This window comes from Glycine max, chromosome 17 (genome assembly GCF_000004515.6).
Source record: "Glycine max cultivar Williams 82 chromosome 17, Glycine_max_v4.0, whole genome shotgun sequence".
Classification (NCBI taxonomy): domain Eukaryota; kingdom Viridiplantae; phylum Streptophyta; class Magnoliopsida; order Fabales; family Fabaceae; genus Glycine; species Glycine max.
In genome coordinates, this window is record NC_038253.2 from 10,852,761 (window position 1) to 10,877,821 (window position 25,061).

The following is a 25,061-nucleotide window of genomic DNA, read 5'->3' on the forward strand; positions in this document are numbered from 1 at the left end:
ACATTTTATTTCTTTATATATAAGTACACTCGTCCAGCAAAAATTACCACTTTTTATTTGCTGAATACAACAAAACTTACCATACTAACTTTTCCAATCTTCCGTTATGAATGTGCAACTAAATTCTGTTTGCACAGTACACGTAAGACACGACAGGGAAAGCATTGTTAATCGTGAGTCAGAGAGACAAGAATAACACTTGTGAAGAAAAACAAACAGAAAAACCCGGAGTTATCCGAATCTAACAACCACGTCAGATTTGCGCGGAATAAATGTCAACGGTCCTACTCTCTCTCTCTCTCTCTGTCTCGCCATAGCCAATATATTAATCCCTCGTGACCCAATTCCTCCCATATTCAGTAATTCACAATCTCAGACAGAGAAACCAATCGGAGGAAAATGAAACTAGTTTGGTCCCCAGAGACAGCATCCAAAGCATACATCGAAACAGTTCAATCTGTAAGCATTATTTTTAACAGGCAAATGTTACTTTCGTTAATTTTGTTAGAAATATTATTTAATTTGGAACCTCTACTTTCTTCCTTTATGTCTCGTCAATCTTAAAGCGTGTAAGCATCTTTTTTGTGTTTGTTTGGTCTGTTTCTACTGCATTATTTACCAGTAATATAATCAAAATAGTGTATATAAATTAAATGAAGGACGATCTTTATTTTACCTGCAAGCATGTTTTGTGAGATTTAGTTAGACCAAATCTAAATTCTAAAAAATTGATTATTTTTTAATATCGATAAATATTAATTGTTAATTTTTGTTAATCGTGTTTTATTGTTTTCTTTGCAGTGTCGGATTTTCCGGGAATCCGGGGTGGCGGAGCTGGTGTCGGCGATGGCGGCGGGGTGGAACGCGCAGCTAATCGTGGAGACGTGGTCGGAGGGGGGAGTGATAGCGACGAGCGTGGGTTTAGCCGTGGCGAGAACTCACACGTGCGGGAGGCACGTGTGCGTGGTGCCCGACGAGAGGTCGAGGGCGGAGTACGCGGAGAGAATGGGGGAGGCGGGGATGTCGCCGGAGATCGTGGTGGGGGAGGCGGAGGAGGTGATGGAGGGGTTGGGCGGCGGGATAGACTTCATGGTGGTGGATTCCACGCGCGGAAACTTCTCCAGAGTGCTGAGGCTGGCGAAGCTGAGTAACAAAGGCGCGGTTCTTATATGCAAGAACGTGAACTCCGCCACCAATATTGCTTCTTCTTCGGGTTTCAGATGGCGGAGCGTGCTCGAAGAAGGGTCAGGGTCGCGTCGTGTGGTTCGTTCGGTGTTTCTTCCTGTGGGGAAGGGGCTTGACATAGCACACGTGTCGGCCATTGGGGGGGGCTCCGCTGCTAAGAGATGGTTCAAGCATGTTGACCAACAATCAGGGGAGGTGCACGTCATTAGACGATGAATTTGTGCATATTTCATTTGCAGTTATGAGGTGCATTTTCAATGCAGCTTCAACGAATAAAAACTAAAACAAATGTTCTGATTCTTTGGCCGAATGAGTTTTGTCTCATAATTATTTTGTACCAGATTTTTAACATGTTCTTTGTCTCACTAGGGTTACGTACGTTTTTAGTTTTAGCAGCACTTCTATTAGGGACAGATTGGGACAAAAGTTAAGTATAGTTGCCTAGGCTTTCTCATGTCCGTAACTAGTATTCAATTTTGCTCTTTCTTGTGTAAATACGCTGATACAATACAGCATGAATTGTGTATGCCACAGACCATCCTATTTGTTTTATGATTCGTTATAATATAGATATATCACCTTACTCTGATCTGATCTTCACCCATATTTGTAGATTGTCCATTTTCTTAAGCCAACTACTTTTATTTTTTTACAAATTCTCTCATAAATTTGTATAATACTTTAATAAAATAGTTATTTTTAGTTTATGTAATTTCAATCAAATGTGTTCAAGGTCCTTATATTTTTATAACGAATTTAACCCTCAAACGTTGAGAAAAATATAGTTTTATCTTGCTTTTTAATGTTGGAAAGGACAAAATTCATATATTTCATCATGTTGACACACGTTCCAATGCATTATTTTGTGAGAAACAATAAATTAATACTTCTCTTTGAACGTAATTTAAAAGTTTACTCAACGAAAAAACACACACTTAATCGTATTATAAAAACTAAAAACATGTTTTTCTTTGTAAAAATTATTAAATGAAAAATAAATAAATTTAATGTATTAAAACTTTAAAAACATTCAATATTTTCTTTATCTATTTAGTAAGAATTAGTATAAATTTACCAGCTCAGAAATTGGAAAGGGAAAGGACAACACCCCATCTATCTTTGAATCATTCACAGCACCCCGATAACATCCCACATATATTTGAATCATTTACCGCACATCCCTCTGCATCCTCTGCATCTCTCTCTGTTATTTAGTTAATTTTTTTCTTCATATTTTTAAACTTTCATGCTTTCGTTTTTTGTGCTACTGCAAAAGAAAATCCAATTTGCTATCATATATGACCCTAGGGCCTAGCCCCTAGAGCACGAAAACACATTTTAGTCACGACATCCCGAATCTTATAGTTTATAGGACCACCATGAGTTATGGTTAAAACTTAAAAAGCAATAAGAAAATGACATGATATTTATCGTGTATTTGTTTAAGAGCAATGCATCCCATTTTCAATTTTTAGCAAATTGCGTGTAATACAAGTGGAACCGTTCTTCTACCTACTAGGATAAAATAAAAAGTCTATCACGGAAATGTAACAATATACGAACCTACTAAGGAACCAACCTTCCCAGCTATCTAAATGACAAAATTGGTCGCAATAACAGCGGCATTATGTATTGACGTGTTTTTACGTGAAGCACGTTCCCAAGGTTGTTGACTTTCAATGTTTGTATAGATCCATCAATCTGGACACGTGCCAAAGGCGCATTAAAAGGGCAAAAGGCTGACACAGAAAACAATACAGATTCAACCAATATACGATATTTCTATTTGAAAATATTGTATTCGTTTAGATCCTAGCTACATCACAATTTTGGCTAACTAACAATAGGTTGTCACAAACCACCATTGAGGTCCTTCCAGCGGGATGATTGCTTGTTGGGCTATGCTACTTGAATTCACGGTTATATTCAACCATTCATCTAATGTGTGTGTATCCAATATGGTAGTATAAGAGGACTGTGCTTCTGCGTCCTGCAGCTCAAAGATTCAGAGAAGACATCAATCGAGAATACAGGCAGAATGATATTGACAATAGAAAGTTGGATAAATAGTCAAATTTGTTCCCAAAAGTGTGATACGGTGATAAATTGATTCCTGAAAGATGAAAAATATAAATTTAATCCCAGAATATACTAAAAATATGACAAATTAGTCTTGCTGTTAAATTTGTGAAATTATTTTGTCGCTAAGTTGTAATGTTCAATGATTAATTTGATAAGAAATTGTATTTTTAAGTTCTAAAGTTTAAGGATCAATTTGTCATTAAATTATCTGCAAACTGCACGACTAATTTGTTGCATTTTTTACACATTCAGGGACTAAATTTGAATTTTTCATCTTTCGGAGACCAATTTATTAGTGCCTCACACTTTCATGGACAAATTTGGTTATTTACCTAGAATGTTTGATGAGTGAATCTCAAGTAACCAATAATGTTGAATGGTGAACTTACAAAAATGATAAAACAGTTTCAAGATTCTGGACAACACCATATTAGTCCCAGCTATTTTTACTTCTCCTAAACGCCTTCTTATCTGAAAGCACCTTCTTGCTTTTGAGGCGTTTCTGTTCTCCTATGGCAGCCCTTCAAAAGTGCAAATTTAATTAACAGCTGTCAGTTACATGCCCTTCACCATTCTAGTGTAATAGAAGCCACAAGCAAAATGGTACCCAAAATAAGAAATTGTATTTAACCTGAAGTATTAGAAAACATAAAAAGAGAAGTGCTCTTACATCTTCGCAATTTTCTTCTTTTGCTCTTCTGAGGGAGGCGGCGGAACATAAGATGCCGCATCAATGATTTCCTATTTTTTGCCATTAAATAAACAGAAAAGCACCATTGCTAAGTAAAAGCCAGTTTTTAGAAACAAGAAAAGAGGTAAATGAACTCAATTTATGTTGTTGAAAAGGGGGAAGAAGGAAGATTAGATAACTTAAATCTAACATCCAAATAAACACATCATATCATAGATGACCCTAACCAATATTTTTTAAGGGAATCACTGGCATACATGGTTGTTCCATATAAAATATTTGGTATATATTGCAATAAAACTAATACATTTCCCTTCCCATTAGTCCTTATCTGGATCCGAACAAGTACCATGGACCAGTGATAGACATGGTTTGCAGTCAATTTGGTATGTGGTACAAGACTTTTCTAGGTATGTGGAACAGAGGGGTATTTGATTTGCTATTTCAGATAAAAATCCTCTTAGCATTAGATTGCCAAGTGCTAGGCATTAAGTTCTACTACACTAACATGTCAAAACTAACAACATATAAAGCAAAATAGTTATTGTGATTGCACTAACTAAATAGGCCTGGGTCCATTATATGAACACTGCCTTCAAGTGATGTTGTGCATTTTGCTTTCGCAATGCAGCAGAGAGGTTATGTTTTTTAAAAAAATAACCCAATCAATCTCTATCTCCTGTGGCCACCTCCTTCAAATGCAGAGCCTTCATCAAACACAGAAGAAGAGAATAATCACATATGCAGAAGCAGAGTAAAGTCGCTGTCCTATGCTCCAATAGGGTCTAAAAACAGGAATGCTACTATGGGCATTTTGGCACAAATGACCTATGTTGAGAGTGAACGTTCCAAAATGTGGACATGGAAATCAACCAACTCAATGATGAAGAAAAAAACAATCAATGAGTAGTGGAAAAAACAATAAGGAACTACTGTACCAACTCCTCCCAGAAATGTTCCATTTCCCATTAAAATGTTATTCCAACTCATAAGAGAATAAAAAAAATAGCCAGCAACAGAAATCTTCAAATTTGACTTATAATGTCTGAATACAATACAAGAATACAGAAATGAGGGGAGAGGTATGTCTACCGCCAAGTCACTATCCTAAGCTGCATTCTTCCACTGGTTTGTTTATATGTAAGAGATTGGATTATTACAAACCTCACATTTTTCACAAGTGAACACCTCCAAACCCCAAAACCAGAGAAGAATAAGAAGTAACCAAATTCAGAGCTACCAGAAAGTAAAAGTCTGTCTTCTCTGTAACTGATGTTACTAGGCAAATAGTCTTACATATTAGAAAAGTCCACTTTAAGGTGCCAACATCTTTTCTTAAAATAAAATAAAGGTCTATTTGGTTTAAGGAAAATTTTCTATTTCCATATTTTACTTTCACTAATAATCACAAAAGTATCACTTTCTTTTCACTGTTTCCGGTAAGAAGAAAAGAGATAGAAATATAATAATTTCCAAATGTACCAAGCAATGATAACTGTCAAGAACCTAAAGAAGAAGAAAAAAATCATTCCTGGTTCTCCACCAAAGAGTATAAGCTTTTAGGAGATATATTTTTTTACAATAACACCTAATGCTAAACACATTCTTTTGAAAAATTTCAATAAAAAAAATTATATACTAACTTTTCCAGTGTTACCTGAAGCTTTGCCAAAGCATCCTCAATGTTACCCCTGAGAGAAAAAGAAAAAAGGAAGGTAGAATAAGGCCAACCAATCTTGCAACATACAAGGGAAGAGAAAACAAATAGTACAAAAGGGGAGACACAAACTTCTGCGTTCTAGTCTTGGTTGAAGAAATCACAAGCTCCCCATCCTTGTTAATACGGTTTTTCTCCTGCTCAGCAGCAACAAAATCAAATATCAATAAAACATAAGGTAGACGTAAGTAAGTAGATGATCATTCAAACCAAGAATAAACCAACAACGGTTGAGATTAAGATATACAGGTGCAAAATGTGCACTGCTTCATATAACATTTAAGGCTTATGTAAACAGTTAATGACATGATTTTACGGCAGAGAAGATTAGTGGGGTGAGTTGTGACATACCGTTTGCAAAATCTTGTCTCTGATCCTGTCACTCAACCAATATGCATTTTTAACATTGAAGCGCATGTCCACCTTGGTGTTCACTGTCCAATCAGCACAAACAAACAGAACTAATGAGCCTCCTCAGAATGGCATAAAGTGAAATGAAACAAAACAATGAACGAACCTTTATTGACATTCTGACCCCCAGGTCCTCCACTTCTGGCAAAGCTCACCGTAACATGATCTGAAACCAAACCAAAAAAAAAAAAGCAATTACATTTCTCTTTTCTTTTTAATATTTTGGTTATTATTTGAAAATTGGTGACAAGGGATATAAGGTTGGCTTCGTGGTGGAGGGAGAAGGGAGGAGAAGAGGTTGCGGGTTCAAATCCTCCGCTAATAAAAACTAAGAACAAACTAACTAACAACTAATATTTGCCGATAAAAAAAAAAGGGGGGGGGGGGGGGGGAACCTAAGGTGATTTTAGGAGGTGGGCCCTGGTCGGCGGAGAGAGCGCGGTGTTCGGCCTGCTGAAGAAGATGCTGAACCTGCGACAGACGAGACGAGACTTTGTTGGAAGCATCTGAGTCTGAGGAAGAGGAAGCACATCGAATTGCAGGGCGCCCCCGCGAGCGTCGCAATTGAATTGAGAAGGGCAGAGGAGGAGAGAGGCCGCGAAGCGCCGAAGAAGAGAAGTGAAGTGTGGAAGAAGAGAGTTGCAACATCTCCTTCACTAGCATTCTTGTGGTGCCGCTAGCCATAGATAAACTAAACTATAAACCACAACCTTAACCCTGCGCACTTTTTTTGTCTTGCCTTTTCCCAGATTGTGGTTCGTCTTCAACTTGCACCGTGGTGGTGGCGTGGCGGTTTCGTTTTTTCATTTTACTCCCCCAATTCCTAAATAGAAGAATTTTTCAACTAATTGAAGTTACTTGAAAAGTGATTAATTTAATTAATCACATTATATATGATAATTATTTATACTGTTATTTAAAAATGATCACTTATTTATTTATTTGTTCTCATTAGTATTTTGAGAAATAATAATTAAGTAAAAATATTCAAGAGAAAAAATAATTAATGTATTTAAAAATTAAAAATTTGTGTTATAAAAAGAGACAAATAATTTTTAAAAGCATCTTATAATTAAGAACAGAAAAAATATTTTCTTTACAGAAGATTTTAAATATGTTTTTATTGTTTAATAAATACTTAACTTTTACGTTTGTTAAATTTTTATTTTGCATTATTGAATCTTCAGTAAAACAATTTTGTTTTTATCATCCATATTTTGTTTTAGTCATTTGTAAATTGTGAATTTTGTGTTTGACTCCAAATAAATTAATAAATTTTATTTTAGTCCCAATTAATTACACATGAAAAAAATTATCAAAAAATATAAAAAATTCATTAATTTGTCAAGGACTAAAAAACTAAGAAGTAGAAATAAAATTATTATTTTATTGAAAACTCAACGCAAAATAATAATTTATTATAAAACAAAGGTAAAAATCAAATATTTATTATGAATAAAAAACATAATTATGTCTTTACAAAATTAGGATGTCTCATTGTTGCTCAATTAAGTTAAACAATTCCAAAATTGGGCTCCTTTATTTATTAAATAAGTTAAACTAATATATTTTTTAAAAATTTATTCAATTATAAAATATAAGACTTTAAGTTATTTAAAAAAAATCAGTTTGACAAATTTTAAATAAATACAATTCTTATTATTATTATTATTATTATTATTATTATTATTATTATTAAAAAATCTTATTATTTCTTTTGTACAATATTTTATTGTAATATTTTTAAAATTAAATTAAATATTTTATTCCTCTAACTTTAATTTTTATTTTATTTTTATCGTGTATTTTTTTATTACATTTCATATGGATGTTACAATTGTAAATATGAATGTGCCTATACTTTCAGAGTGTATACATGCATTTTTTTAATTGATTTTTTTAAAAAACATTGTAATTCGGGTCTTATGCTCTTTTGTAGAACTTCGAAGCATTCCTACGAGATTTGTTCTTTTGAGCTAATTATAAAATTAATCTTTGTTTAAAATTTAATCACTTAAATTTTTTTATTTCTCCTCAATGATATATATTCTATGTATATTGAACCCATTTGTTGAAGAAATTTTGATGATATAAATTTGTATCTAGATCAAACACACATTATTTAGAAGTTAATATAATTTAATTTACTAGAACTTTGTGTGGAGTCTCACTCTACTACATCTTAGTTTATTTAATGTGTTAAATTATGATTCTAATAATTGAAGTTATGTTTCAAATAATAATAAAAATGATTTAGATGAATTTTAGAATGTATTTGGAGTTAAATATGGATTCTTCAACTAAAATAAAATATAAAATTAGTAATCCAACACACGGATCAACTAGCATGAAATTATTCTAATTTAATCAGAATTCTCATATTCAAATCTTGAATATACATCAAATATTCAAAAAAAAAAATTGTCACTCATAATAATCCTATTTTAGACATGATCATTTTCACATAAGGATACCTATGATGTATATAAAAAAATAGCTTAAAATTGACATTTTACTCATTCAATTGGTTTGAAAAAAATTAAAACATGTGTTTGAAAACACCTTATTAATCCAAAAAATTGTAAAATCAGTGAAAAATTACAGAAACAAGTAGTAGCTTTTTGTAGAGACATGACTTATAATGTCAAACAAGTTTCTCATTTAATTTCAAAACATGCTATAAATTGGACAAGTTTTTTAAATTTCTTTAAGAAACCAATCTACTCTCATCTGGAGTTGATGTCACTTCCTCTATTATTCTTTTGTTTCAATTTAGTTTTTAATCAATTATGACATTTTTTTTATCAACTGTGACAATTTTTAATAAAAGAATCAATTGAAAAAAAATGAATCCTAATACAACTAAAGAAATTAGAAGATCAAACCAAATTAAAAAATAAATAAAAATAGACAATCAATTATTAACCTTTTATTTTAAATGTATATTAGTTAGCCTGTTTAAAGACTTTAGCTGACTGACTAAATATAAGTTTAAGCCAAGAGGTAGGTTTATATGCTTATCTAAAAATTTATTATAAATAATTTTTCACGTCACGCTAGAAGAAGGGAAATAAAAAAAATACAAGAAAAACATTGAATTATGTTTTCAGATCTTTTTGGCTAATTACAACAAAAAATTACATACTTAATTATAAATAAGGTGAAAATTTTGGCCTTTTGGGTAAACAATCTTGCACTTGGTCAATCTCCAAAGAAGTAATAAAAAAAAAAAAACAGTATCATTTTGCTAAGTTTTAATGCAGATAAATCACTAACGGCTCAATTAATCATTATTCGGAGCTAACATAAATCTATCCATTCATAAATCATTGTAAGTCTAACTTATTAGTTATTTTATAAACAAATATCATACACATTTTAGTAAAAAAATTGTAAAATAAATTTAATATTTATGCAAATTTTATCTCAACACTAAAATCCAAGACCTAAATCATAAAAAGACCTATGCCTAAAAAGTTAAAAATGGATTTTGAACTCTATGAACTTACACATTACATTGGATGATTCATTACCCAATAAGAAATGGTGATCCATTAACTAATCTATTAGTTTAATTATTAGATTGATTTGTAGAATCCATCTCCCAACACACACCACATTGCCCAACCGGTTTTCTGCAAATCATAAGTCAGCGCGCCACCTAACCGTAGGTAGCTCTTTCGTGTTCCACCCAAAAACAAAATTACTCGTTCAAAATTAATTTAAGTAAGTCCACTTAGCCAACTCACGGGTAGAAATGGGCAAAAAATGTCTTCTTCAAAAAATCAAACCGAATCGAATTATATGATTTGATTCGAACAGAACTGTTTTTTGAAAGATAGTTCGGTTTAATTTTTTCCAAAACAGTTTGATTTTTTTTTTGGATCGGTTCATTTCGATCCAGTTCGGTCAACCGTTTTACACACAAATATTGTTCAGTCTTTTCAAAGAAGCAAACCACCGCCAAAATCATCATATAGCTATAGGGAAAAGGAAGAAGAAACACACTATCAGTTACTAACATGAAGAGCGCAGAGAGGTGGGTGGATGGTTAATTGGGAGTCGGGTATTTCAGAAACATTAGGGCCTTAGTGTCGGCGACGCCCTACTCCTGGACGGTATGCATTCCTACCACTTGAATTTGTCCTAAGTACCCTCTCCTGTGAGCGAGAAGAACCAACTTCATCTCTAGCTTCAGATATTGTTCCCACGGTATGACTATACTCCGAAGAAGGGAGTGCCCAACCTCCACTCCTGGCCTGCTCAGCTTGTCCATTACTACCGCTAGCTTCTGAAACACCAAAGAGCACATTAAAAAAAATGACAAATAGACTATTGCAGCTCTGAAGAAAGAAATATTCACTCTACAGCCATATAGTGCAAGCACATATGTGAAAGCCATTTATCTTAATACACACTAGAAGTGGGCATACACTTTCGTGTGTTCAAGTTAAAAATTATTTCAGAGATGTGGGGAAGAATGTGCAAGTTGAAAGAAATGAAAAAGAGATTGGAGAAAAAAGGACTGGAAAAAGAAAACACAAACAGTGGTGCTATGAAAGTGCTCATGAATAAGATGACCATGTAGTTTCTAAAAACAAAACGGGTGCAAATACCTAAAACACTCCTGTAATGTTAAAACTTAAAACCAAAGGTTTAAGGGCATTTTCAAAAGTTTAGGAAGACTTCACTGTCACAGCCAAATTGTGCTCCATGGGCCGCCATGGCCGTGACACTAAACAGTGACGTTACAGTGTGCAAACAGCAGCCACTGGCCAATCAACCACTATAGCGCACTTATTGATAACCTAGTTCTGCAGTAAATTTTATTATTTCCTTGAATTTTAATTATTAAAGTAAATTAACATTTATAACCAATGAATATATTACAAAATTTAGCAAATACGTAGATAAACCAATATCGTTTGGAAACTTTTGGTACAGATATGTAAACATAAAATAGTCAATATTCTCTAATAAATTGAAGAGATATCTTCTAGAGAATGAGATTAATTATCCACATCCCCAAGTAGCAGAAAGGATAATCACTCACCAACACTCGCAGTCCATCCAGGCAAATACTTTTGACCCTTTTCCTTCCATTGTTCTTCAAAGCCAGCAAGCTCATCTACAAAATCACAACCCAAAACCTTCAGGAATGCTAACATACAAGGATATGGAATTGTGAAAGTAGATGCCATATCCATAGTTATCATTTATCAACCACTACAGTGGGATAGCAAATAGCAGGATGACCACAAATTCCACAACTAAGAAACTACTACATATAAACTAAATAGGGGTTTTTGTCTCTGATGCAATGGCAGTCGTGATGGCCGCAATAACAGCAAGGATTCACGCCATTCCCGGCGCGACAGCAAGATGTAATGCACCAGGCATCCATGGAGCAGCTGCGACCCTCGGCAACACTGCTATAGTGGTGCTATAACGCACCATTGACTACTATGGTCATATCACACCATAAGAATCGTGAATATAAGATTCATGACATACCTTCATTAATATTGAGCAGCGTCTGCCTAGTATCCACCCTACCATCTGAATTCAGATTTCTTGAGAGTGAATGTCCCTATAAAATATCATATACAAGTAAAATAAAATAAGAGACCTGTTAGAAGTTAAACCATTAAAAATTTGACAGCAAAAGTTATTCCAAAACCAAACCAACTGAATCTAACATAGCAACCAAAGAGAATAGTATATGAATACCTTCCCATGAATGCCTCTAGAAATTAGGTGAGAAGCTTGCATTGTGGAACTATCAGCCTCCTTCCTCTCTTCAAATGTCACCTAACACAACAAAGATGGCATCACAAAAATAATATTATGCAAATCTTGGATTTGGTCTAGGTTTTTAAACAACAATCCAAATGCTTACTCCGTCACTTCCACTCCTCCTTGTCCTTGAGGAAGTATAATACAATCCATTTGGGCCACCATAGCTGACGGTTGAGCTCTGGAAGCAGAAACTGTGAGATTGAGGCTGAGGCCCAATTATATTGATTCTGCTCTCATTTCCAGCCTGTCTGATCTTCTTCCCTGCAACATTAACCAAAAGGGGGGGGGGGGGGTGAAATCAGCCTAAGCAAAAACCAACCTGCCCCTTTTGGGAGAGAGCAAAAGCACCTACTGCTGAAAACAAAACACTCGTTACCTTCAATTTCATCATCTGGATGTTCAACAGAGGGTTCACCATCTGACCTACCATGCTTTCTCGGATTTTCTTTCTTCTCCGCGGTGTCATCATTTTCTTCATCAGAGTCCAATTCCTGAATGATTGGTCCCCTCCTTTGTCTACTAGGCTCAGGATTTTGCCGTGCAAGGAACCCAGATGGATGCATACCCGGATGCTCAAGGAACCCAGATGGATCCAAACCCGGGGCTGGATGCTCAAGGAACCCAGATGGATTCATACCAGTGGGGAAAGGAAATCCAGTAGGACCACCAAAGGGACTAGACTCAAACATCCCTCCAAAAGGTTGGGCGAAGAAAGGGTCACTAAATGGGTCCCTACCCCCAAAAAAGCTTGAGATTAAACTCCTGGGAGGCCCAAAGGAACCAAAGCCTCCAAAACCACCAAAATCGAAGAAAGGATCCCTGCCACCCCCAGGTCCTTGCATTCTGTCTCTTTAGATGCAATTTTCACTGTTAATACAGGATGAAGGTAATTAAATCGCAATAAACCATTCAACTAACAATCAATAATTCAATACAATTTTTTTTAACAATAAATCCTCCTTAGGAAGCCTAATGATCCTATATTTTTATTCAATTCTTGATGCAAACGTACGTTGCCAGAGGATATAATAACATTAATCATTATTTTTCCAATGCAAATACTAGCGAATTCGTCATAATCCCTAGAAACGCCGCAGAAAAGAAGAACAAAAAGGCTAATCTGCATACACCGAATTTCAAATACAGAATCAATCCACCAAACAGCATCATAATGAGCTGAATTGAACACAAAGATTGGTGAAACGAAGCAAAGAACACACACGATTGAAAAACGAGCAAGCATAACACTAAAAGAGATCAACACAATTAAAATTCAAAGCCCTAGAATGAAAACGAGAGGTTTAAAGAGACGAGAGTACCTGAGAGGGAGAAAAACGAAAGTTGACGTGAAAGACCGATGGATTACTTGGAATCAAAAGAATAGTTCCCTATTTATAAAGATTCTTTGGATAATTCGCAATTCAATTATGGAAATAGAACTCTCTAGTATAACTGTCTAAGTGAGATATGAGATCATACCATTCACCGTGCACGAACATCACATGGGCTTTGTTTCTCGGCTTTTTTTTTTTTAACCATTTGAGGTAAAAAAAATTAATTATCAAATAATAATAATTTTTAATTATTTCTCGGTAAGTTATAAAAATAAATGACAATTAATTGAAAAGTGTCCTTATTTGATAATTTTTTTTTAAAAAAAACTAGCCCCAATATTTTACTTTTATTTCTATATATTTTTAGAGTAATAATATGTCCAATTAACGAGTATTAAATTTATAATTTGTAAATTTTTAACTATTATTTTTAGTTTTATTAAAATATATGTAAGTAAATATATAGATAAATGATTTTATACCAGATAAAGTACTCGTTAAGTTGAGGGGACACCTGACACATCCAAATCGAGTACCTTCTTCAACATGTGTGAATATATTTTGTACGATACGTCTCGACCCTTAACATATGCAGACAATGAGTACCATTCGGTCGTGATTATCACCAATGAAATCACTGAAGGATAATTACTTGATTAAAGATATCTAAGCATGATTAGGAGGTGTATTGCACAACTAGTAATCCGAACGTGCAGGCAGACCCATAGACCTCAACCCTAGTAAGGTCAATATAAAAAGAAGTGAACCTTCTAGGTAAGAAAACTGTTTCACTTGAGCATTGAAATACCCTTTTGTAAGTATTTTCTTTCGCTCTTTTAGACACTCACGCACCCGAGACTTTAGCAAAAAATTATAAGCAGATGACCTTTCGGTGCAGTAAAAAATCTTTCCACAAAAGGATAGGTATCTGGTACATTTGTGACATGAATAGATTAAAATCTATATATTTTAGAGAACAAAAATGGTGATAGAAGGTTTTACTTTCTCTGTAACCATAATGGAGCATCTACACCGCCACACGTTATTAGCCTAAACAGCTATAAACTAAAATTTGGTTCACGTAGAATAAAAAAATGGCAATTGTTAGCTACCAAAGGTTTATTTGGGTGAACGCGTTTATGCTACCCGTGACAGGATTCTAATGTTAGACTTTTGGCAAAGAATATTGGTACATAACAAAGGTGGACTTATTGGAGGTAAGATAAATATTTGTTTGAATTAACATTGATAAAATTGATTTTATAGGGATGTAGTTTATATTTAAATATTTTATTATAAAATCAAGTTAAGAACAAAATTTCTTATAAAATTTTGAATTTAATTCAAAAGCTACTCAAAATTGTTTTAATCATAATTAAATTTGAATTTTTCTCTAACGTAAAATTAAATATATAAAAATATTTCAAAAATAAATTCTAAACTCAAAATCAAGTTTCCAATATCAAACCAAACACGTATTAAAATATTGTTATAGGCGTTTAGATGATATTTTAACACTATTTGGCAACAACGAAATGGAAACTAGAATAGACATCCCCTGTGCGAAAGTTGAACAACTGTATTCTAAGTATGTTTTTCTAGATTAAACTTGGTGTATTATGACAATAGTTTCCTGTTAGCAACTGTTGCGACAGTGGGTCACCTTATGATCGAAGGTCAATTGCAATACTATTAGGGTGAAAAGATGATGCTTTACGAGGATATGTGTCGAAATTGACCTTGCTCAACTTGTCGTTTGGAAGACATGCATGGCTTAATGATCACTGGTATAAGCTTGCACATCATTTGTGTTAAATGTGGTTGCTATATATATATGGCAAATCTATGAAAAATTCAGATTTAGTGAAACGTGATCTGCATGGCGAATGGCTAACTGTCAAGCGTAATAAGTCCAATACATCTAATGCAAAAGATTTGGAGAGAAAAAAAAGGTAAGGATCAATTTATATCTAATGAATTTGATGTTATTTTTGTTATAGATCAAAGGAAAGATATTAGGGGACGTAAACTTAATCATAAGCATGCCATATATGTCATTAGCTACTAATGTAGTTATAACCCAAAATTAGGTCCCACAACATGAAGAAAGTGAAGTGTGGTCATAGAATAATAAGGAGAAAAAAGTCATGATGCACCCATTATCCACATGAAGACCCACGTTGACCAATCTGGTGTAAGTTCATCTTCTTTTTTTGTATGTCATACCCCAAATTTTTCTTTTGGTGGATATGTCATCCCCCAACTAAAACACAAAGAATGTCAAACAATTTGTTTTCTTCATGTCTATCTTGAGGGATTGCCCTCTAGCAGCTCAAGTTAGGTATCATTTGTTGCCGTTTCAGAACAGAAACAATTTCTATACAACAGATTTACCAGACTGGGTTAAGTTGAACTTGGAGCAAAAGGACTGGGCGGGAACTTGGGCGCAAGCTGCTTACTATCTTTGGTTGTGGCGGAATCAGCAGGTTCATAATGTTTCCTTTATTATAAGGCCTTTTAGACATTGGGAAGTTATTAGTCATCATTGCAGGATGTATAAAGACTTGTCCAATCAGATAGAACTTGATCAATTGATTAACAAAAAGTGGAAGTTCTGGTTAATTGGAAACCGAAAGGTATTGGTTGCATGGGTGACTTTGAATACATGCAGATGGCTCTGTTAAAGGGACGTCAAGAGGAGCAACCTGTGGGGGATTGTTGAGACTTGAGAGATGAAAAGGGAAAGTGGGTCTGTAGCTTTGCTAAGAAAGTGGGCAGTACAATGACTTTTATTGCTGAATTGTGGGGAGTTTATGTTGGTTTGTGCATGGCAAAACCAAATGCAGGTTGATTCAAGAGTGGTTGCTGATTGCTTGGCTGGAGATAAACAAGGTTGTGCAACAGGTTGGAGGCTTGTGAATGATATCAGAAGGCTGGGGGCAATTGTTTTTACTCATGTTTAATGTGAGGCAAACAAGTGTGCGGATGCTTTGGCAAATCATGCTTTTGAGATGTAGAAGAAGCATTGATATTTGAGCAAGTTGTCAGGTTTTCTAAAACTTTTGTTGTTGTTTGATGACTTTGGAGTTCAGACTCCTAGGCCAATTTTTGTGTAGTTTTCTTCTTTCTTTGGGCTTTGGCCCCATCAGTTACCAGAAAAAAAATAAACAAATTAGCTAAGTGTGCCTTCATTTTGTAAATATTTATTTTACAATAAGAAAATAATATTTTTTTTAGAATTTTAGTTATTATTATTTTTTGTGGTATAAGATTCGGGAGTTGATTAGGTATTAAAAAAATATTATTTCCTTACCATGTCCGTTAAATAACAGTACCTCTAGTTAATGACACAAAATTACATAAGTTTGTAAATATTTATTTTATCATAGTAAGAAAGCAATTTTTTTTAGAATTTTACTTATTATTACTTTTTCCATATAATCAAAGTTAAGAATATTTTTTATATTTTTTATTTTTAAGAAAAGAGATTTTTAAATTAGAATTTGAAAAGATACATTTTTATGAAATGATTTTTTATCTTTATAAAAGGAAAAGTTTGAAAATATTTTTATTTTATTTTATGAAAAATAAATATTTCGAATTTATAAGGATATTTTATTACTTTTTTAAGTTTATAGAAAAAAATTCAAAGCTTAAAAACTAAAAAGGATAATGCTTTCAAGGAAAAAAATAATATTAAAAATAGATTCTTTTTTGGATTTTTTAATTAAAAAAATTAGATTTTTGAATTAGAGTTTTAAAAGATACCTATTTTTTACGAAATGATTTTTTACCTTTATAAAAGGAAAATTTTGAAAATATTTATTTTTTATTTTACGAAAAAGAAGGAAGTATTTATAATTTATAAGGGCATTTTTCTTAAGTTTTTTAGTTTATAGAAAAAGGTTCAAAGCTTAAAAACTAAAAAAGATAATGCTCTTACGGAAAAAATATTTTTAATATTTAATTAAAAAAATTGGATTTTTAAATTAGAATTTGGAAAAATACCTATTATTTATGAAATTATTTTTTATCTTTATAAAAGGAAATTTTGAAAATATATCTTTTTATTTTATGAATAAAAGGAAATATTTAGAATTTAATAGGACATTTTTCTTAATTGTTTTTAGTTTATAGAAAAATTTCAAAGCTTAAAAACTAAAAAGGATAATACTTTTAAGGGAAAAAATATTTTTAATATTAAAAATAAATTCTTTTTTGAAATTTCTTAATTAAAAAATTTTAGATTTTTAAATTAGAATTTTAAAAAATACCTATTTTTTATGAAAGGATTTTTTATCTTTATAAAATTAAAATTTTGAAAACATTTATTTTTTATTTTATGAAGAAAAAGGAATATTTAAAATTTATAAGGACATTTTTCTTTTTTGTTAGTTGATAGAAAAAAGTTCAAAGCTTAAAAACTAAAAAGGATAATGCTTTTTTTGGAAAAAAAATAATATTTTTTAGAATTTTTGATTACAAAAATTAAATTTGTTTTTTACCTCCTTCCACTAAAATTGTCGAAATGTTAATGGTGAGATTTGAAGCACACACCCTTAACTTCAATAGTCACGGTAAACCGCTAAACTAATATAATTTTTTAACACATAAATAAATGTGACAATGCATGTATACCTTAATAAAGAATTAAAATTATACATATATTTACTATTACTAAATAAAAAATAATATATATTATCAGAATCAATAATTTAATTGATAAATTAATAATAATATTATTAATATTATTAGTGTATTAATATAACAGAAAGACTCAACATTATATTATACTAATAGAGTTATATAAATTATAACTTTCATTAACGTATGAAAGAACACATACTGCTAAATATATTGGTTAACATATATTATTATTAATATTATTGATAAATTATTTTATTATTATTATTAGTATATTTATAGATAAATTAGTAATTTAATAAATATAAATTAGTATATATCAAATAAATATAATTTTTTGTGACTAGAATGTGCAAGTTAAATGATCAATATTTATATCATATACTATTAATTAACCTTTTAATATAGTTATAATTATATTCAATGTATTTATATTTCTATCCAATATACTTATATTCATATTATTAAATTTTTTATTTCATAATTGTTAATGTATGTGTAATTTTTGTTTGGATTGTTTCGGCCTAAGGTATATATATCATAATCTTTATAAGATTAAATTATTTAGGTATTATTTCGGTTTGATCTTTTGATAAAAAAAATTGATTAAGTTTTATTTACTCCTAACCAAATCTCTGATAAACTAGAAAGTTAAGGGGAAAAAATGTCATAAACTTTAATAAATGCATTACAGAAACCCAAGTCAGTGACCTAGTGTTATTGGAGCAACGGGTGAGAGATTTTAATCTTTTTTGTACATGTCATATTGTTATGTCCTTTTTTTTTTCTTTTTTTTATGTCACGTTAACAAATTTCGTTAATTATTAATAGGTGAATCAAAATTAAATAATTATCATACTTGGAGATCAAAACAAAAAATTATTTTTGCGTAGGATTCAAGTTAATAAATGACTAATCATTACACTGTTATTATCAAAATAACATTAGAGATAAATATATCCCATTCGATTAATATTATTGGTTGTGACACAGCAGAATATTTTTTCATTTTATTTTTTTTAGAACTTTTAAAAAAGGTTTTAATTTAATCTACTACTATTGCACCACGTTTATAATAACTATTTGTAAATCCTTTTGATCCAAATGACATTAAAGATAACATCCACTGCTTAATCAATTCTATTATTATAAAATAATATTTTTGTCATATAGGCAAATGTTAGGTGCTAACAGCCTAACACCACATCAATTATTTTCCTATCAAAATGCTGCTAAATTTTATATTCACAAAACTGCATAATTATAATAGTTAAGGTGATTACAATGAATATATATATAAAATTATATATTTTTATTTAAATTAATTAATGATACTAATAAATATTTTAATTCAAGTTTATAATAAATTTAAAATAAAATATCACAAGATTTATTTTAATTTCATAATACAAATACAAATATATATATATATATATATATATATATATATATATATATATATATATATATATATATTTGCTTATGGTAAATGCCATGTAAGTAACATCTCATCATTAATTTTCTATTGAAATACAATTGATTTTTTTAATTAATTTAATTATTAAAAATATAGAATTGTATTAATTAATTATGACCAATATATATTTTGAATCAAATTAATGTAACTTTAAATAAAAATATGTGTTAATATTGCTCTATATTATGACCAACATAATTAACATATATTTTTATTTAAAGTTACATTATATTCAAATTAAGATAATTAAGGCACTTAGCAATATTTATGATTTAAATATTCAATCTTTATATATATATATATATATAAAGAAACCTCCGAACAAAAAAATTACCAAATTAAATGTTGTAATCTTAAATAAATAATGATAATGTTATTTTTTCAAATAAAAACAACATACCAAACTTTTCTCTAAGAGATCTATTTTTGTATTCACCCTAACTAGCTGGTTAGAGATCTTTGGGAAAAATTTGATTTGATCTAAAGCAGCTTATATCCGGTAGAAATGTCCAGCTCCTTCCCTTAAACATGTAAGCAGTGTGAATGCCATACTCTCAATAAACATGAGATTGATATTTATATAGATGTTGACCCTCACAAACCACAATCTCACCTAGCACCATTCACTTTTCTCTTCTTTTTTTTTTTCCTCTTCCATCTATGCTCACTTGACACCTGTGACTGTGAGCCATACACAGGAAATATTTTTGTCAGACTTCTCCATCAAATTTTACCTCAATAAGATAGTTTGTAAAGACAACAAAAGAATCACCATTCAATACATATAACTGTTTCTTCATCCAACATGCAAACATTAATACTCTATATTTACTGGACATTTGATGCTTTGAAATGTAAGAAATTAATATTAATATATTTTGCATCTAAGTAAAAATATTAAAGATGCACAAGGGCAGATGGATAAAATAAAATCTTAAAACACTGAAGAGGTCAATGTTATTATATTCACCTGTTACACTTCTCTAACATTGACTGGGATTAATTACATTGCAGATTCTTGAACTTTTGAAGATAAGATCACTACAAAATAACTAAACAAATGGTTAAGCCAGTTCAACCTGTAAATTATTCTGTGGGCATCAACGAGTTGGAGATTGATGTAGGTATTTTGAGAAGCTTCAAAATTATGAAAGTGGCAACTTGTCAAGCCATAGTTCAACCGTCCAAATCAAACTGCACAACCTCTATAGTTTTCCACAAGCTGGCATAAATGTTTTTGATTTTTTTTTTTTGTTACATTATCCTTCAATGCCTATGCAAAAGAATTAAATGTTAAAGTAAATTGGCTACAAAAAAATAAAATTCTGCTACAACTCTTACATAATAAAGCAAAAAACTTCACTTGGAACTAGGACAAAAGTTTGTGTTCATAGATCTTGAAAAAGTTCAATTTGTGGGTTTTGAATTGTGACTAAGAGCTGGAGAGTGTTTGGCCTAAAGACATATCAGATTCACGGTAACCAGCTATTATGGTCTGGTTTTTAAAATCAAATAAGTGGGAAATGTAAAAAATAAATAAAAAATCAGACCATACCGGATACCAAATAATGTACAAGTATACCATTCATGGAAGAAAAAAAAGAAGATTACTTGCTGCATTTAGCTAGATAATGTTCAGCCAGTGGGATTTAAAAGTCAGTCCATAAAATTACAACCGAGCCCTGAACCGTTTTTGACTCCTTATTCATGGAAAACGAAAAAAAAAAAATCGTAAGGGATTTTAAGAAGGAACTTGATGGGGCACAGAGAATAATCAGTTAGGGTAGTCTTACAACAATAAGCACAGCTAAAGTGGTTAAGAGTAGGGAATTTGGGGTTTAGCTTTAAATAGTAGGAGAGGGGTAGAAGAGGGAATCCAGATTTGTTAGTATTGCATAAACAAGAAATAGCTCAGTTGTAAAACAGGAAACCTTTTGTTAAAGGGGAAATCCTTGGAGGAAAAATTCTAGCCTTGTTTTGTTTATCAATCAATCAAACATCAACAAAATTGTTCTTATTCATTCTCTCTCCTATATCCCTAATCTCTCTTTAGTGAATATCATAATTCCTCAGTCTTCATTTTCACCCCAAAAGAACTAGTCTTTTTCCATCCCTTAGCCTTGGTATCGAACATTGATGTCAAATGGCTATCGGTTAAAACATCTTAGCCAATCACTATGAAGCGGCATTGATGCGGGGAAATCAATTTATGCATGGTTACTAATAGATGAAATGATGCTTAGTGCTCACCTTACATAGGAGGACAAATAAATAACTTTAGTTCTTGGGCAATTCCCTCAACTTAACAAATGAGTCCCTGACTGCTAGTGTTGCATCCATAATTTGAAAAATGCACCAAGATCATCAACGGGAAAAACACTTGCCCTTATGAAAGATTACAGAAAAAATAAATCTAGATTAGGACAGCAATAAAAACTCTATATAGCTGACACCAACAATCCAAGATAGTTGTTGTCATGCTTTGATGCCTTCTAAAATACATAGATACAGAACAATTAATTAAAATAAAAATCTCATAAGTAAAGGATCAAGAATCACCTTTGTACTTTAAGAAAATCTGATGATAAGTAGGAAGTATTGGATTCCATCTTACACCTCATTTTCAACAGTACCTTCATCATCAATGAACTAAATAATAAGTGACCAAAATGCAAACATATTGATAAAGCTTCAAATATAATTTATGACTTCCATGCTCTGAAATCAATGGACTGAAGTGATATATGGCCAAGATACAAATCCCTCAAATGCTGCTTACACAACCCTACTCGTCGTTTATTTAAGCTTGGGTGAATGCAAGTTGAAAATCCAGTCTTCCAGCTTGGAGACTTTTGCCTTTCCATTACATGAAGAGTATAGACTCTAGGTGCTGAAGATGAGCACCCTATTACAAAGCAATTACATGGTCTTGCCTGGGTAACAATTCTTGCTAGAGACAACAAACACAAACCGCTATAAGCAATTCCATACATTAATGCTTCATCATTATCAAAAGCTTGAGCATCCAATGCTTCATTTATCATCTCCTTCTCAATGTCCTGTGTTGATGGAATCCTGCTAAGTTCTACATCAAACTGCTTTTCTATCTCAGTTTCATGTACCCGATACTTTGCTGCTAAAGTACGAATGCATGATTTCCTAACATGATTTGAAATCAAGAGCTTTATCTCATCAAAGTTGGCACAATTTTCATGCCATTTCAGCCAGCGGCAAGAAATCCCTGAAAACCAGTCAATGATTTCAGTTGTATCTAGCATGATAAGTAAATTGGCAGATCGGGGGAATCCCTTAGATGTAGTCAATCCATATCTCAGGAGACGCATTTTTATGGCATGGATAGGAGCAATAATTTCAGTTTTTGCTAAAGGATGTTCTATTGAGCTGTTATTATTTGGCAAAAGCTTGAGAATAGAATCTGCCTCGGCAGATATATACAGCTCTGCCTGCTTTATAAATTCATAAAAGGAATCGTTTAGCTCCTGTGGAAGAGCCGGTTCTGCAACACACTTAGATAAGATACTTTCTTCACTCTTGGCATTTTTCGCTTGAACATCTTGCATCCATATCTTCAATAAGTGCTTATACCAATGGTCAGTCTCCATTCCAGACTTGCGGAAAGAGGAAACCTTGTTCAGGAGGGAGCTACTATCAGCTAAATGTTTGATTTCCGATTCCTTAACTTTCTTCAAACCATGACCCAACCATTTCTTCCCAATTCTAACCGTCCCATAATTCCAAGCCTCCACCTTTTGCAAAGTAAATAGCTCCACTTTCTCTTTTAACTTGTGAACAGCTTTTACAGCAGAACTCTCCCTAACAGTTCTTTTCACCAAAGTTCCCAAAAACCGGATACCATGAGGCCCCTCACAGGGAAACACATCAGGTTGATCACGCACATCCAACAGCAAAGAACTCTTCAAATAACTCCGGACCTCAGACATAAAACTAACAGCGGCATCCTTTGAACCAGAAACCGCAAAAAACATCTCATCCATATGGCGACAAGAGTAAACTTTCACACCAGAACTCTTCACAACATCATTGCCATCCAACTGTCTCCTGAACCAACCCCGCAACATGGAGCCAGACCTATCTCCATCATTTAACCCTCCACCATTGCATATTCCTTCATATTTCATCGAAAGCCTACAAAATTCACTGTCAAAGAGGTCAAGATAAATATTCATCAGAATAGGGGACAAAACCCCTTCCTGAGGAAGACCATGCCCCTTAGGGAAACCCCCAAACTCAAGATTTAACACTCTAGCATCAAACATGCTCCGAATGAAATCGTATAAACAAGGATCCTCTATCTTATCCTCCATTATAGAAATCATCTTCTCCAACACAGCAGCATCCAATTTCTTAACCACGAGCATCGTAAACCACCAATCAGGGCTCAAAACACCCTTGCACACGTACTTCAACGCGGCGGCACGGCCCCTCCCGCTCCGGCAGCCGTGCGAGATCTTCGAAAAATAAGGCTTGTAAACAACCTCCAAGGCTATTCTCATCGCTTCCTGTACAACCCTCAGCTTCAAATTGGGAAGCACCAATACCTCTTTGTTCGCGGAACCTCTCCTCGTTGAGAACGACGACGTATTGGCACACACGTCAAAATCCCTTTTACCAAGCTCTTCAGCTAGGTCATCCAAAAAGGAAGCACCGTCGTGGCTCGAAGCCGCGTCGTGTGTGTTCGCGTTTATCCTGATGCAGTTGTAAGCATCACGAAGGGTTTCTGCATTAGAAATCACGGTTTTCATTAGGTCGTGGAACTTGCCATTGAAGTGTTGCTCTTTTACCCTCTTTTTGATTCGGAGCTCGAGAAACCGCTTCTGCTCCATCCTACTCTTGGGCTTGGGTTTCAATGGAGGCTCCTCGAGTAGGGAAGCGAGGTCCATTGCCAGCGTTGACTTTCCGACGTGTTCATTATCCGGTGAATAGGTGGCGCCGTGTGGTGGTGTTTCAACATGATGTTTATCTGAAACTGAAAGGAAAAAAAAATATACTCGCTTATTGATTTTTTTTGTTATTATTACAAGATAAAGGCGTGAATGGAAATCGAAGAATAAAAAAGGGAAAATAGGAGGAGGTGTTTGGCTCACATTTGAGTAGAAGGGGGAGAGAAGAGGTGAGTCTGATGAACTGGAGGTTGTGGAGTGATTTGAAAAGGTTGGCAGTGGTAACAATGCGCATAGTGATGAATGTGTCACTGTCGTTTCGCACAAAAGCAAAACGCGGCTTGCAGCACTGTCGTCGGAGGAGCACAGAAAGAAGAACCGCCTGGGTTCACTCTCTAAAAGTGTTATAAAAACTGCCCCGGAGAAGATGTTGATCACTAATGGAACCAATAAATTATTAAAAATAGAATAAATTATATTTGTTAGTATTTTTTTTCTCAAATTACATCTTATATTTCTTTTCCTTTTTTTTATCTCCCCATAATCCCTTGTTACTTGAAATATGTGAATAAACAACTTATCATTGTCTTAATATCTTTGTTACATTTATTTTTTCTTAAGTTATATTTGTTATTCCTATCTTTTTTTACATTACTTTCACCCCTTGGTAGTCGTTAACTAATATCAATTGAAATAGGTAAAAAAATGAAATTGTCCTAACATCTTTATTAAATACTCAATAACAAATTAACAATTGATCCTATGAATAGGTATTTCTTAAGGCAATAATAATTTTTTC

The 25,061-nt window shown here is 32.7% G+C and overlaps 4 protein-coding genes across 14 annotated transcripts; 1 reads left to right on the top strand and 3 right to left on the bottom strand.

Moving 5' to 3' along the window:
• Positions 1-298: 298 nt before the first annotated feature.
• On the top strand, positions 299-1,774 carry LOC100790687 (uncharacterized). Of its 2 annotated transcripts, none has more exons than XM_003549837.5 (2): positions 299-459; positions 802-1,774. In XM_003549837.5, exons 1-2 carry the CDS (start codon positions 400-402, stop codon positions 1,399-1,401), a joined length of 660 nt encoding a protein of 219 aa, XP_003549885.1. In that variant the 5' UTR covers positions 299-399; the 3' UTR covers positions 1,402-1,774. The 2 variants fall into 2 exon arrangements, with proteins under 2 accessions (XP_003549885.1, XP_014624883.1); XM_014769397.3 differs by having other exon boundaries at positions 345-479.
• Positions 1,775-2,946: 1,172 nt separating this feature from the next.
• LOC100791217 (peptidyl-tRNA hydrolase ICT1, mitochondrial) lies at positions 2,947-6,898 on the bottom strand. 2 transcript variants are annotated; one of them, XR_419080.4, is made up of 8 exons: positions 6,482-6,898; positions 6,193-6,252; positions 6,027-6,109; positions 5,748-5,812; positions 5,602-5,649; positions 3,938-4,008; positions 3,657-3,788; positions 2,947-3,175 (listed from the first exon to the last, which is right to left on the bottom strand). XR_419080.4 is itself a non-coding variant. In XM_003549838.5 (8 exons), the coding sequence occupies exons 1-7, from the start codon at positions 6,768-6,770 to the stop codon at positions 3,698-3,700; spliced, it is 693 nt and encodes a 230-aa protein (XP_003549886.1). In that variant the 5' UTR covers positions 6,771-6,898; the 3' UTR covers positions 2,947-3,175; positions 3,657-3,697. The 2 variants fall into 2 exon arrangements, 1 of the variants encoding a protein (XP_003549886.1); XM_003549838.5 differs by having other exon boundaries at positions 5,616-5,649.
• Positions 6,899-9,838: 2,940 nt separating this feature from the next.
• Positions 9,839-13,389, bottom strand: LOC100792273 (uncharacterized). 4 transcript variants are annotated; one of them, XM_014769312.3, is made up of 8 exons: positions 13,205-13,345; positions 12,898-13,005; positions 12,262-12,752; positions 11,986-12,146; positions 11,817-11,897; positions 11,601-11,676; positions 11,140-11,214; positions 10,003-10,377 (listed from the first exon to the last, which is right to left on the bottom strand). In XM_014769312.3, the coding sequence occupies exons 3-8, from the start codon at positions 12,725-12,727 to the stop codon at positions 10,175-10,177; spliced, it is 1,062 nt and encodes a 353-aa protein (XP_014624798.1). In that variant the 5' UTR covers positions 12,728-12,752; positions 12,898-13,005; positions 13,205-13,345; the 3' UTR covers positions 10,003-10,174. The 4 variants fall into 4 exon arrangements, with proteins under 4 accessions (NP_001242730.2, XP_014624798.1, XP_006600187.1 ...); NM_001255801.2 differs by lacking the exon at positions 12,898-13,005 and having other exon boundaries at positions 9,839-10,377; positions 13,205-13,254; XM_006600124.4 differs by lacking the exon at positions 12,898-13,005 and having other exon boundaries at positions 12,262-12,728; positions 13,205-13,389.
• A 6,281-nt stretch (positions 13,390-19,670) lies between these two features.
• On the bottom strand, positions 19,671-24,680 carry LOC100784683 (nuclear intron maturase 4, mitochondrial). Of its 6 annotated transcripts, none has more exons than XM_014770041.3 (5): positions 24,467-24,680; positions 21,900-24,348; positions 21,591-21,725; positions 20,311-20,381; positions 19,671-20,021 (listed from the first exon to the last, which is right to left on the bottom strand). In XM_014770041.3, the coding sequence occupies exons 1-2, from the start codon at positions 24,555-24,557 to the stop codon at positions 22,043-22,045; spliced, it is 2,397 nt and encodes a 798-aa protein (XP_014625527.1). In that variant the 5' UTR covers positions 24,558-24,680; the 3' UTR covers positions 19,671-20,021; positions 20,311-20,381; positions 21,591-21,725; positions 21,900-22,042. The 6 variants fall into 6 exon arrangements, with proteins under 6 accessions (XP_014625527.1, XP_006600814.1, XP_006600813.1 ...); XM_006600751.4 differs by having other exon boundaries at positions 20,311-20,392; XM_006600750.4 differs by having other exon boundaries at positions 20,311-20,613.
• Positions 24,681-25,061: the final 381 nt, after the last annotated feature.

Excerpts from the sequence above, each read along its gene's own strand:
- LOC100784683 (XM_006600753.4), bottom strand. The coding sequence starts at position 24,557 with ATGCGCATTGTTACCACTGCCAACCTTTTCAAATCACTCCACAACCTC. Across the intron at positions 24,349-24,466 it reads TCTCCCCCTTCTACTCAAAT|TTTCAGATAAACATCATGTT; the intron begins GTGAGCCAAACA and ends TTTTCCTTTCAG.
- LOC100792273 (NM_001255801.2), bottom strand. The coding sequence starts at position 12,727 with ATGCAAGGACCTGGGGGTGGCAGGGATCCTTTCTTCGATTTTGGTGGT. Across the intron at positions 11,898-11,985 it reads GGAGGAGTGGAAGTGACGGA|GTGACATTTGAAGAGAGGAA; the intron begins GTAAGCATTTGG and ends TTGTTGTGTTAG. Across the intron at positions 10,378-11,139 it reads TGGATGGACTGCGAGTGTTG|AAGCTAGCGGTAGTAATGGA; the intron begins GTGAGTGATTAT and ends TTGGTGTTTCAG.
- LOC100790687 (XM_003549837.5), top strand. The coding sequence starts at position 400 with ATGAAACTAGTTTGGTCCCCAGAGACAGCATCCAAAGCATACATCGAA. Across the intron at positions 460-801 it reads ACATCGAAACAGTTCAATCT|TGTCGGATTTTCCGGGAATC; the intron begins GTAAGCATTATT and ends TTTTCTTTGCAG.
- LOC100791217 (XM_003549838.5), bottom strand. The coding sequence starts at position 6,770 with ATGGCTAGCGGCACCACAAGAATGCTAGTGAAGGAGATGTTGCAACTC. Across the intron at positions 6,253-6,481 it reads ACCTCCTAAAATCACCTTAG|ATCATGTTACGGTGAGCTTT; the intron begins GTTCCCCCCCCC and ends GTTTGGTTTCAG. Across the intron at positions 4,009-5,615 it reads ATGCTTTGGCAAAGCTTCAG|GAAATCATTGATGCGGCATC; the intron begins GTAACACTGGAA and ends GGCAAAAAATAG.